Source organism: Octopus bimaculoides, chromosome 19, assembly GCF_001194135.2.
Source record: "Octopus bimaculoides isolate UCB-OBI-ISO-001 chromosome 19, ASM119413v2, whole genome shotgun sequence".
NCBI lineage: Eukaryota > Metazoa > Mollusca > Cephalopoda > Octopoda > Octopodidae > Octopus > Octopus bimaculoides.
Window position 1 is genome coordinate 22052742 of NC_068999.1, and position 14290 is coordinate 22067031.

The 14290-nt window shown below is 34.1% G+C and overlaps 1 protein-coding gene across 1 annotated transcript in view; it reads left to right on the forward strand.

Moving 5' to 3' along the window:
• LOC106872952 (protein shortage in chiasmata 1 ortholog) overlaps positions 1-14290 on the forward strand; it is a 56593-nt gene that overhangs the window by 9427 nt on the left and 32876 nt on the right. Inside the window, exons 4-10 of the mRNA XM_014920132.2 lie at positions 133-225; positions 690-779; positions 4986-5096; positions 6980-7147; positions 9458-9592; positions 10386-10522; positions 13431-13555. Of these exons, the coding sequence (XP_014775618.2) occupies positions 133-225; positions 690-779; positions 4986-5096; positions 6980-7147; positions 9458-9592; positions 10386-10522; positions 13431-13555 (859 nt within the window). The remainder of the gene's footprint in view (positions 1-132; positions 226-689; positions 780-4985; positions 5097-6979; positions 7148-9457; positions 9593-10385; positions 10523-13430; positions 13556-14290) is intronic.

The window sequence follows — 14290 nt, forward strand, 5'->3', positions numbered from 1 at the left end:
CTCTCTCTCTCTCTCTCTCTCTCTCTCTCTCTCTCTCCCTTTCTTTCTCTCTCTCTCTCACTCTTTCACAATATAATGTTTTTTTTTATCTTTATCCATGCTTATTTAATCGAATAATTTCAACTGGAATAGATGAAATGGATTTTGTTCTGGAAGCATCAGAACTTCATAGACAAAAGTATTTACCACCAAACTATTTGAAAAAGACTCAAGTACATCCTAAAGGTAATGTCAACTTTGTTCTCCTTCTAGAACTTTCTCTGGAAAAGTTTTGCTGACATATGATTACATAGCAGTTAATCTCTTTTGGAAGTAAAATAGCATTGAATATATTTTCTTGTGCTTTGGAACATTCATTCATTTGCAACTAAGTATAACTTGAATATTATTCATAGAATGTGCTTTTCTTATTCTCTATTGAAGCAAGTAAAAAGTATATAAAAATTGAAGCTGCTTCTGTTTAAATTGTGAATTCTACCAGACTTAAGAAATGTTTCATCTGTCATTAGTTATTCTATAATACCATAAAGATTACCAGCTGGACAAGTTAACATTTTTTTTGTCTTTTCATAAGTACTATTTGTAAAATTTTACATTTTTCATTTTCATTCTTGTGCTCAAATTGTAAACTGTATCTATGTAATTTTTTATTTCTCTGCATTAAAAAGTGTCTTATATTTTACTTTCAGTTAATGTACATATTAAAGATAAGTTTGGAAAAAATCCCTTGGAAAATTTCCTTCTGATGAGATCTAAATCTAAAAACATTGAAGAAGAAAGTTAGTTGAATATTTACTACTTAATTATGGGATTGCAACACATTTTACCAATGTAAAATTTAAAATTCATAAAATGAGTTAAGTTTGTAAAATATCATGGTCTTATCACAAATGTGGGAAATGAACTCTTTTCATTTACCTTATTTTAAGAATAACATTAATCATTTTTGTCAATGTAGACTTTTGTTGACTTTCTCAGAACCTATGTGTTATCATCATCATCATCATCATCATCATCATCATCATCATCATCATCATCATCATTTAACATCTGTTGTCCATGCTGGATTGGGTTGGGTGGTTTGGCTGGGTTGGCATGCTGAAAGGCTGCACCAGACTCCAGTCTGATTTGGTATGGTTTCTATTGCTGGATACCCTTCCTAATGCCAACAACTCCGATAGTGTAATGAGTGCCTTTACTACCATTTGCATGACACCAGGGTGCATTTACGTGCCACCGGCATGGGTGGCAATTTGTGTAACACCAGTATCTGCCATGACTGTGATTTTGCTTAGCTTGATGGGTCTTCTGAAGCATGACATAATGCCAAATGTCTTGGTCATTGCCTTCATGCGGCCAAACACTCGAAAGGAACTCAGCCACTTTGTGGTGTGCAACACTGTGCTGGTATGGTCATGTGCTGTGTATGAACAAGAACAGCTGTGTAAAGAAGTGCCAATCTCTAACTGTGGAGGGAGTCTGTGGTAGAAATAGACCCAGAAAGACATCAGATGAGGTGGTGAAGCATGATCTTTGAACTTTGAGCCTCATAGATAATGGAAGCTATCTACTATCTTCTCAAGCACAGCACATCACCAAAGGTTTCAGTCACTAATCATTGCTTCTATGAGGCTCAAAGTTCGAAGATCATGCTTCACCACCTCATCCCATATCTTCCTGGGTCTACCTCTACCACAGACTCCCTCCACAGTTAGAGATTGGCACTTCTTTACAGAGCTGTCCTTGTTCATACACATCACATGACCATACCAGCACAGTCTTGCGCATCACATCTGATTCCTCTTATGTTTAACTTTTCTCTTAAGATGCTTACATTCTGTCGAACATGCACACTGACATTTTACATCCAGCAAAGCATACTGGCTTCATTTCTTTCAAGCCTATGCATGCCCTCAGCTGTCACAGCCTATGTTTCACTGCTATACAACATAGCTGTTCACACACAAGCATCAAACAATCTGCCTTTCACTCTGAGAGAGAGGCCCTTTGTTACCAGCAGGGGTAGGAGCTCTCTGAACTTTGCCCAACCTAATATTATTCACACAGCTACTCTCATAGAGCATCTCCCTTCACTACTAACTTGGTCACCTAGATAACGGAAGCTATCTACTATCTCTAGTTTGCACCCCATCCCCCGGTAGTTGATGGAGTCTATTATCTGCACATTTTCAGCATTTATTGTACTTGTGCATCTTCCACATACAAAAGTTAGTTTCCCTGTTAACCTTCCTCTGATGTTGCTGCACCTTTTATTGTCCAAAGCTTACACTGGGTGCATCTTATGAAATTTCTTCCTACACCTTTTCTACAGATTGATCAGGGCCATCTCCTTGAAGGGATTTGTGATTTGTCTGCCTTCCTATTTACTGTGACTTAGGTTTTTACTAGGTTAACTATAAGGCCCTTTGATTCTAGACCTTGCTTCCATACCTGGAACTTCTCTGGTTCAGGTAGTGATTCAGCTATAAGAGCAAGGTCATCAGCATAGAGGAACTCTCAGGGGCAGCCTGTCATGAATTCCGCTGTTATTGCCTGGAGGAATATGATGAACAAGAGGGGGCTAAGTACTGATCCTTGGTGAACCCCTACCCTGAATTGTTTGCTGTACTTGTTGCCCACCCTCAACTTACTGGTAGCATCCCTGTACAACGCTTGTACAGCTCTCAACAAGCACTCCTCTATCCGTAGTTTCCACATTGACCACCAGGTAAGGGACCGGGGGACTCTGTCAAAAGCTTTCTCCAAGTCAACAAAAGCCAAGTACAGAGGTTTATCTTTGGCTAGGTATTTTTCTTGCAGTTGCCTTATCAGAAATATAGCAGCAGTGGTGCTTCTACCTGGTATAAAACCAAACTGTATCTCATCTAGACTAACTCTCTCCCTAATTAGTTGGACTATGGCTCTCTCCATAACTTTCATATGTGTGTGTGTGTTTTACACGCACACTCACATGTAGAGATTTATTAGCTATGCAGTAAGAAGGATTAGGATGTTTGACTTATTAACACAGTTGAACACTTCAGCTACTTGGGAGTGTCATTTCTAATGACACAATTTTTGAAAATAATATTGACAATCATATTGCCAAAGTCAGCACTCACTTTGGATGTCTGCAGAAGCATGTATGGCAGATTTATGTACTCAACAACTGATAATCTTTGTTTACAGTGCACTATCAATGAAGATATGTATTCATAAACATTTAGAGTAGTAAATATTATTAGTCGGCTCTCTTCAAAGTACATATATTCCTTACTACAGTTTATAGGATCCTGAAAACAACTTTAACTCTTTAGCATTCAGATTAATCTATCAACTGTAATGCTTATTTATTCACATTGTTCAAATGAGTCATGCATTATCTCATGGCTTTGAGATTCTGAAAATGTGGTTCTTTATTTTTAGAATGACATTGTAGGGAAGGTGTGAGAGGCCAAATCTGGTCAGTTTGAACATGAAAGAGGTGAAATATTTGGGCCAGATATGGCCTTTTTGAATGATAAAGGGTTAAACAAAAAATTTCTAATTTTCTTGCTTTATTTTCTTATAACCAGCAATTTTCAGCTCTTGTTAGTGCTTTCAGCTATATCCCAAACATAATCAAATCTGTTTTTTGTTTAATTTCTCATTAGCCATACTTTTTCTAGCTTCAGAAGGAATGTAAGACAAATTATTTCCCTGCCTTTGGGATTCCTTCCTACCCTTAAACTTCTGCCAATAACTGATCAGATAACCATTTGAAATTTTCTCTCTCTTCTGTCATAGCAATTTTGTCTGGATCAATAAATTAAAAAAAAGTTTCCATAAGAAAACAATTAGCTATGTTAACTTATTGTTTTTCTCCGAGGATTTCTTACGTGTGTGTGCGTGTGTGCATGCGTGCATGTGTGTGTGCATATGTGTTTGCGTCTGTATTTGTCCCTCTACTACTGCTTGACAACTAGCATTAGTGTGTTTATGTTCCCATAACTTAGTGGTTCAGCAAAAGCGAATGATAGAACAAGTACCAGATTTTTTTTTAAATACTGGAGTCGATTCATTCAACTAAAAAATTTTTCATGCAGTACCCCAGCATCACTGCAGTCTAATGACTGAAACAAGTAAAAGAAAAAAAAAGGAAAATATATAGTACACTATATATTTGATAAATTCTATTGTGTAAATAGGAATACTTTTTCTGTTACAAACACAGCTCTAATATTTATTTTATGTTTATTGTATTTCTCTGTGACATCTTTTATTGATAGTACATTATATCTTAGAACACTCTGATTTATACTTGTCCCAGTTTGAGAAGTAGGTGGAGCAATATTGGTAGCTATCAAAATATTTTAAATACACGTTACACCAACTCAAATATTGGCAGCTGGACAAATACTGACTCATCTTGATTGGAAATGCAATATCTTTTTATCAATTGTTTATATCTATTTCTCTACGTAGGTGAACCCTTTGAAACTCTTGAATGAAATCACAATGAATATTGTTTATATTATCAAGTATTTTAGAATATTTCATGCAAAAGTTTATCATTTTGAAGAATATTTTTAACTTGATCAAAACAAATGTTTTATATTTTATAGAGTTTTTTCAGATGGATCTATTAATTCTCTTCAATTTATATACAAAATTCATAAGAATTATAGAACTCTTGCTGAATTGAATTGAATATTATGTTGTTTGCAAAAAAAAAAAAAAAAAAAAAAAAGAAAAAAAGAAGAAAACTAAGCATAGAAAATTAAAGAAACTAAATTAAGAAATAAAACTCATCATATCTATTTTTTATCATATCCCTCCCCCAGCCTTTTTCTTTTTTTCTCATTATTAACACATCCTGATTTTGTTAAAATTGTGTTTTAAATTCTATGTGATAACATGAACAATAGCTAATGTAATATTTCTTTAAACTTTCAGTTTCTAGTGGTGTTTTTTTAAATATTTGAAATGCAATTCTCATTTTACAGAAAAAAATGAATCTAGTCCTAAGGAAAATAAAATTAGAAAAACTGAATTAAATCAATATTCAGTGAAGCATTATGAACTTAAAGAAGCCATTCTATTTGTTCCATTAACTGGTAATTATTATTTTTTTAGTAAACAAAAACTTCAGTTTGTTTACATATAGAATTTTAATTGAATATTATCATAAAGTCATGAGGTGGAATGTTTTTGTTGAAATTGTTCGGAATATTAAGCCTTATATGTTAGAGAGCAAGGAGAGAGGAGAAAATGTGTAAACAGGATTAGTTATGTTAAGCCCATTGAAACTTCAAGTCTGTATTAAGTGATTAATTAATTACTCTTTTGCCATAGATCTATTGAACATAATTTGACCAAGTCTGCTCAACTGAAAAAAGTAATTTTTTTCTCTAAATTTTAAAGTAAAGTATAATTAAAACTGGATAAAATGTAAAATGAAAATATATTAATAAAAGTAAGGTGAACTTAATAATTCATTAAGAAATATTAGGATTCCTTGAAAGAAATAAATGAAATAAAACAAAATGTGTTTAGCAAAGATTACGTTTCTTATTTCTATAAACATGTACATCCATCCATCCATCTTCTTTGCCAACTATTCTTGGGAAAGTTATAGAGGTACAGTCCTCAGGCACCTTCTCCATGGAGCCCTTTCAAAAGCAACCATTATTATAACACTTTGCAACTGAATTCCCGAGTGTAGCTGATTGAAACTGGGCATTATCCAGTCACCTCATTTTTGGTCTATTCCTAGGTCTCCTGGGAGTAGACCATTTCTAATCTCACATGGAAAAAATGTATGGCATCAGAGAAACATTACCTAGCTTTGGGACAGGTGAATGCTGATGACAAATAAGGCATCTGGCTGTAGAAAATGTGCTCCACAGAATTCCATCTGACTCATGCAAGCATGAAAAAGGGGACATTGAAATTATGACTACAGTATTGTTGATGATGAATGCATCTTTTATCTTTTACTTGTTCCAGTCATTAGACTGCAGTCAACAGTCATTAAACTTTCTGTCTGGATTCCCAAGTATGACCAACTGAGACTATGGATATTATCCAAACATCTCATTCTTAGAATACCTCTAGGTCTCTTGCCATTTAGCTCAGCTTGAAAAATCCATCTTGCAATTTTTTCCTGTGACATTCTGATAACATGTCTGTAGTACTGCAGCTGTGACCACTTGATGTGGAAAAGTAGTGGCTCTATCTGGAGAAACTCTCTAATCTCCAAGCTGCACATCCTATTGACTAATATTTCTCCAGAGAACCCCATTTTGGCTGCTTGAACTCACAATCTTACTCTTTTAGTCATTATCCAACATTCACGACCATAGATGAGGTTAGGCATTAATGCTGCATTGAACTTAGCGAGTTTGGATATTTTACTAACCTCTCCTCTTCTGAGGCTCAAATACTGGAGATGGATATATTTATTTCTATAAATATATGAAAGTAAATCTTTTTTGGTATATAATATAGATAATACCTCCAAAATTAGTTTCATCACCTTTTTTCATATTTCTCTATATCAGCATTCTTTATTTAATTATTTCATCATTGTCATTGTCATCATCATCATCATTTAACATCTGTTTTCCATGCTGTAGTCTCCATTGTTTGTTCTGGCATGGTTTTTATGGCTGGATGCCCTTCCTAATGCCAACCACTCCACAGAGTATACAGGATACTTTTTATGTGGTACTAGCTCCTGTACTTTCAATATTGCACCAACATGAGTGCTTTTTATGTAACACTGGCACCAGTATTAATTCTGCTGTGGTGGACAGGTCTTCTTGAGTACAGCAAAGAGCCAGATATCTCAGTTCCTTGTCATCTCCTTTGTAAGGCTCAGTGTCTTGAGATTGTACTTAAATTTATCTGTTTTTTGTAATATACATTTGGGTTCTTAATCTGTCCATTTAAAAGCAAACAAAAAAGTTTTTTAATTCTCTAATTCTTTATGAACAAGATGAATTTGAACAGTTGATTAAAGAAATGGCAATTGCTGCAAAACCCTTTATGGCTGTTTTAAACACATCAGGAAATATTTGTTTTGAAAAACCATTTGAAGAACTTGAACTAGATATGATTGCATTTTCACTGAAACAGAAACAAATTGAAAACAAGATGGAAAAAGGTACAAAGAAATTTTCATTTCTTTCACAGAACCATTTAGAGATGATGGAATAATACTTTTTACTTTTATCTTTTATCTTACTTGTTTCAGATTGTGGCCATGCTTGGGACACTTGGAGAATTTTTTAGTCAAATGAATCAACCCCAGTACTTATATTTTTTTAAAGCCTAGTACTTATTCTATCAGTCTCTTATGCTGAACTGCTAAGTTACAGGGACGTAAACACACTGGCAGCAGTTGTCAAGCAGTGGTGGTGGTGGTGGTGGTGGTGGGCAAACACACACACGCACACGCATGCACACACACACACTTCTTTCAGTTTTTGTCTACCAAATCCACTCACAAGGTTTTAGTTAACCCAAGGCTGTAATAGAAGTTACTTGCCCAAGGTGCCAAGTAGTGAGACTGAACCTGGAACCATGTGGTTGGGAAGCAACCTTCTTACCACGCAGTCATGCCTGATTATTTATTATATCTACATATAGGTGCAGGATTGGCAGTATGGTAAGAAGTTTACTTCCCAGCCATATAATTCCAGGTTTAGTCCCACTGCATGGCACATTGGGCAAGTATCTTCTACTATAGCCTTGGCCAACCAAAGCCTTGTGAGTGGATTTGGTAGATGGAAACTGAAAGAAGCCCATCATATACACAAGCATGACAGAAGTAAATATACACCCTTATAATCGTTAAAATTTCTTTAAATCTGAAATTATACATTCAAATGTTTTATTTATTATTATAATGTGAATGTCTAATATTTAGTAGACATGCCCTTTTCATTTTCAATGCAAGGACCCTATTAAGCATGCTACTGATCAGATGACAAATATTCTCTTCAGGAATTTCTTGTCAAGTTTCATGCAGTAGTCTCAAAAGGTCTGGCTTTGAGAATGCTTTCTTGTTCTTTTTACGAAGTATCCTATCCATTATGCCCCAGAGGTGTTCAATAGACTATCTGGTGACTAGCTTGGCCATGGAAGCTTCTTAATGCCATTCTCTTCCAACAAATCTTGGGTCTTTTTAGCTGTGTGACAAGGAGCCCCATCTTCCATAAATAAAGAGTCTTTAATCATTTCACCACTGGAGAAGATTGGGAGGAATCCCTTCTACAATATGGACACATATTTATTTTGAGTTTATGTTTCCCTCACACTCCACCAGCTCTGATCAACCATTACTCCAAATTGCTCCCTAGACCATCACAAAACAGCTGCTGCATTTCATTGTTGGCTGCAATTTTTTCACATCAGATTCTTGACCATGGAGTCTCCAGACCCACACTCAATCACTGTCAGAAAATACAGCAAATCTGGGCTCATCAGAGAATATGACAGTGTACCAAAATGCTAGTGGCCTCTCCACCATCTCACTGGCCCAATCTCTTCTCCACTTGTTATTGGCTTGTTGAAGAAGTGGCTTCCTTCTTACTGTTCTGCCATAGTAGCCAAGTTTGTGGAGATACCTGACAGCAGTTCTGGGTCTAAAATAACTTGTTCTTCTATATCAGAGGTCTTGCAATGAGGATTATCCTACACACTTCTCTTAACAGAGTGAAGGATCTTGTCAGAAGGCCTTGGTCAGCCTGGGTGAGGTGATGTGGACTCCTTCCCTTTTCTGCTGAGTTGCACAATCACTCTATTAACTGTAGAAAATTGGATCATAAGGTTTTCTGTGATTTTATGCTGACTACGTCACCTTCAGATTGACCCACAATTCGGCCTCTTTGAAATTCAGACAGTTCTAAGGTTTCTTTTTTATGTGGTATGATTAAATTGTCACATACAGAAGCTGAATCATAAAAATGTCAATTAATAAAAATATATATGCCTTTTCAAATTGAAATAAACATAAAACAATGTTTTATGGGGTGTCTATTTACTTCTGTCATGCCTGTCTATATGTGTGTGTATGTGTGTGCATGTGTGTGTGTGTGTGTCTCCCAGTACCACTTGACAACTGGTATTGGTATGTTTACATCCCCCATAACTTTATGTTCCCATAACTTAGCAAGTCTCCATAACTTCAGCAAAAGAGATTGATAGAATAAGTATCTGGCTTTACAAAATTAAAAAAAGCTCTGGGGCTGATTCATCTGACTAAAATTCTTCAAGGCAGAGCCCCTGAATGGCCACAGTCTAATGACTGAAACAAATATTAAAAAAAAAAAAATTTGAAAGAGAATTTTTTTCTTATAAGAAATATTGCAACTACATATAATGGTTAACTTAAATATAACAATACAGTAATTTTACATCTACAAACTTGAATACTCTTGTGCTTATAATATTATTTTATGTTTCATTCTAGATGTCAATAATGAGCTTCAAGCATTGACTGTAATCTATATATTAGTATCAGCTTCTAATGTTTTACTAAACTGCTCTCTTGAATCAGCTATAGTACATCTTAATGAACAGATAGAAATATACAGGTGTGTAAAAGGTAAATATCTTTTGTTATTTACAGATCACAAAATACTGTTTATCTTTTTTTCATTTCATATCACAGTTTTTGATTGGTTGCAGCTTCCCAATGGGTCCACAGCTTTTCTGATGCATACATAACATACGTGGAGGCGCAATGGCCCAGTGGTTAGGGCAGCGGACTCGCGGTCATAGGATCGCAGTTTCGATTCCCAGACCGGGCGTTGTGAGTGTTTATTGAGCGAAAACATCTAAAGCTCCATGAGGCTCCGGCAGGGGATGGTGGCGAACCCTGCTGTACTCTTTCACCACAACTTTCTCTCACTCTTACTTCCTGTTTCTGTTGTGACTGTAATTCAAAGGGTCAGCCTTGTCACACTGTGTCACGACCGGATCAACTGGAACCCTCGACGTCGTAACCAACGGAGTGCCAACAACAACAACATAACATACATATGAAGTGCACTGCCCTGCTGAAGCAGAAACATCAACTCACCAGGGTAATGCTGCAAGCATTGAGATCAGCAAGGAACAACATACTGTGCAAATGACTACTGGTCACAACTCCTAAAATACATTTGACTCAACCTCGATTTCATGATTAATTAAATATTATTTTTCTCAGTATAACTTGTAATTAAATATAGTTACTTTTCTCTATATAACATACTCAATTATTCAAGTCCTATCTTTACGAACTTCTGTAATTAACTCATATCTTTTAACTATGTTGAATTATTTTAGGTTGGTAGAGGTCTACTCTACTGCTAGTACACAGTTGTTATCTATTGCATCCATATCTTCTACAACAGAATCTTTGGACAATCTCAGAAGTAAACTTTTCAAAGCTAAGAAAGATTTTCTGCAACAGAATATAACTCATCCTAAAATAACTACAATTTGCAAAGAAATTGAAAAATGTCAGCTTCAGCATTTCTTACAGGGAAAGGTAAGGTAGTTGTTTCTTTATCCTTTTGATACAAAACATTTTTTTTTTAATATTGTTTATTATAACTGAGCCATATCCATATTTTGATGGACCAAGGCTAACAATTGCTCTGAGAAATCTTATACTGTAGCTTGTAATTGTATGATTAAAATTATGTTGTTATACTACATTAAAGCAGTGTAGGCTTGAGGGATGTCCTATCAGGAATAAAAGATATGTACTACACTTTCAGTACAATACTTGACACAGACTTTAGACATACATAGTAAGTATCAAGGAATAGAAGGAATAAGATAATGGACCAACATTTAAATTTTATTCACTTTGGATGCTCTTCAAACCATTGAACTGCAAACTGATGAAAGGAAAGAGATTTGACAAAGCATTCTTTAGGAGTTGATAAAATGTTTTCTAGTTATGTATATATATATATATATATATATATATATATATATATATATATATATATATATATATATATATATATATGATTGTTGTTGTACTTGGGGATGGTCATATTGCCAGTTTAGCCAATATATATATATGGCTTTGTGATAAAATGGCTTTTTGATGCAAAGAATTTAAAATAATCATTTGTAGACACAATATTATAGTTGAGTAAGATATTAATTTTTGGATGGGTGATAAATTTAATGTAAGATGGATTATTACATACCAGCTAATTCACAAAATACATAATCTACTTTGATCCAAAATCAAAATAATTTGAGATTATTGAGAGACTCTAGTTTGAAGTTGAGTAAGGATGGCTTCTCTATCCCACTATCTATCCCAGTTTCATAAGAAAAGTAGAATACAGCATTGAAAGTTAATGAGATACTTGCAAATATTATAATGTTGCAAGGCAGTGAGCTGGTGTAATTATTAGCACAGCAGGCAAAATGCTTAGTGGCATTTTGTCCATCTTTATGTTCTGAGTTCAAATTCCACTAAGGTTGTCTTTGCCTCTCATCCTTTTAGGGTCAATAAAATAAGTATCAGCTAAGCCCTGGGCTCAACGTAATCAACTTGTGCCTTCCCCTGAAATTGTTGGACTTGTGCCAAAATTTGAAACCTATGTTACAGTGTTGCTACTGCAAACAGTTAAAAATTGTTTCTACTTAGTTTTATCTATTTACAACTTTGTAGACAGGACTGTTTAGATTTAAGTGCTTTGAGCATAGACACAATACAGTTTCTGTAATAGAATATGAATTGCCAACTCATAGACTAATTCCATTACTTAAATGATTTGACCACCTGAACTTTCATCAAACATACAAAGACTTTTAAATATTTACATGTGCTTTTATGAGACTCATAATAGTCAGTTAGTATAGTAACTACCATTATCTTCTTCACGTCATGTATGATAAATTAAATATATTACAAACAACCCAATACAAATGACCATAAAGAGAGAAGTCATGTTTGTACAAAATACGACTGTGTGGTAAGAAGTTTGCTTCCTAACATCATGGTTCCTGGTTCAGTTCCATTGCATGGTACCTTGGACAAGTATTTTCTATTATAGTCCCAGGCTGACCAAAGCCTTGTAAGTGGATTTGGCAAATGGAAATTGAAAGAAGCATGTTGTATAAATATATGTATGTACCTCTGTGTGGTAGAGGCTTCTTTCCATTTCTATCTACCAAATCCATTCACAAGGCTTTGGTTGGCCCAAGGCTGTAGTAGAAGACCAAGATGCTGCAGAGTGGATTGAACCAAGAACCATGTGGTTGGGAAGCAAATTCCTTCCACTTAGCCATGTCTGCTCTCTTGTAAGAAAATTTCTTAACACACTTTTTTCTAGTGTGATCAAATGTTTTGTCCTCAAGATTTCTTTCTAAAAATGTCCCACTTTTAGCCACCATTAATAAGTTATTGTTAAACTCCAGTTGCTCTTATTTGAGCAGACCTATCTAATTGTGACCATCCAGTGCAATTAGGTATTATCCAATGTGTTCTTTTGTTCTTTTAACCTGTTAGCATTCAGAATATTCTGTTAACTGTAATGCTTATTTATTAACATTGTTTTGAATTAATGATGCATTATCTTGTAGATTTTAGATTTCAATGATGTGATGCTTATTTTTAGAATGCCACTGTAGGATAGGTGTGAGAGGATGGATCTGGCCATTTTGAACATAAAACAGGCAAAATGTTTGGGCCAGATATAGTTTGTTTAAATACTAAAGGGTTAAGGCAGTAGAATGTGATCTGAAGGATATTTGGCTGCTATTTGCAGTAGCTAAAGCAACCACATAGAGGTTCATTCATTGACTCAGGAGAACAATAAGCCATTATCTTTGGTCATAATTGATGAAGCCTAAATATCTTACAAAACCTTTAAGTGAATTTGGAAAACTAATACCTACAACTTTTTTTTTTATATTAATTACTTAAAAGGTTTCTATATATTCTTTTGATATGTTCACCTCGAGGAAATAAATGTTTGTAGCATGTTATAACACTATCACAAGTAAGAGATATTTTCCTACTTGAATTTAGACATTATCATGCTTTCGCATGGCTTCAGTGTATTCTCAAAAGAATCATAAATCAAAACATTATCTTAATATATCAAAACACTCTTTATACTCTTTAATATTGATTCCAGACCATTATAAAGTATTAAACTACTGTTCTTTGTCCCCCTTTATCAGCGATTTACTAAATAAAAGCTACCAGTTTTGTTTTTATAGCATGTAACCCTCATGATACTTCATTTAATCCAATTTGCCAACAGGCTTTCTGTAATACAACAAGGAAATGTAGCAATTCACATGAATCATTTGTGTGTGCGTGCGTGTGTGCGTGCATGCATGTATATGTCCATTAATTCCACACACAGAATTGTAGAGTGTTTAAGATCAAAAAACATTTATATATTTTGACCATTTCATAGATACTTATCATCATTGAAATAAACGTTGCTGGGCTGATATTAATAATTTTAGACCAAATTATATATGGTACAAATATGAAGGCAGAAATTGCAACTTCTTCTTCTAAAGAGAACAATTATCATAAGTAAGTATCAAATACAATTCTGTTTTACAAAATTTTTAAATTGCATGTTGATTTTAAATCCGTAGATGCAGGTGTGATTGTATGGTTAAGAAGGCTGCTTCCCAATCATATGATCTAGGATATTTAGAGCAGAACTTATTCTATTGGTTTCCTTTGCCAAACTACTAAACAAACCAACATCAGTTGTTAAGTTGTAGTGGAGGACAAACACAAAGACACACACACACACACACACACATAAATATATTACATGGAAAAATGCGAGCATGAAAAGTAATATTCTTAAGATTATAAACCCGGGAAAGTACAGGACAAGTTATTACACCTGTAAAAGTATAGGACAAACTATTACTTCAAGTAAAGTAAAGAATAAGAAACATTTTACTCAAAATATTGCAGCAAAGAATAAAATTTGAAAATATTATAAACTAAAAATTATACAAATTATAATTAATTGTAAGCAAAAAATACAAAATTTTAAAAATAATCATTGTACATCATAAAATAATGATAAAATAATTAAGTACTTCATAAAATAATTAAGGTTAAATTTTTTAAAAATTTTATATATTATCAAAATATAGTAAATAATTAATCGTTAAATAAATAGAATTTTATTCAAGCTATTACTTCTTTTTTTTCAAGCTATTACTAAAGTACTTGATTACTATTTATAAGTACAATTCCAATTTACATATATTAAAATTTATCTATATTAAGTAATACTTTTAGATT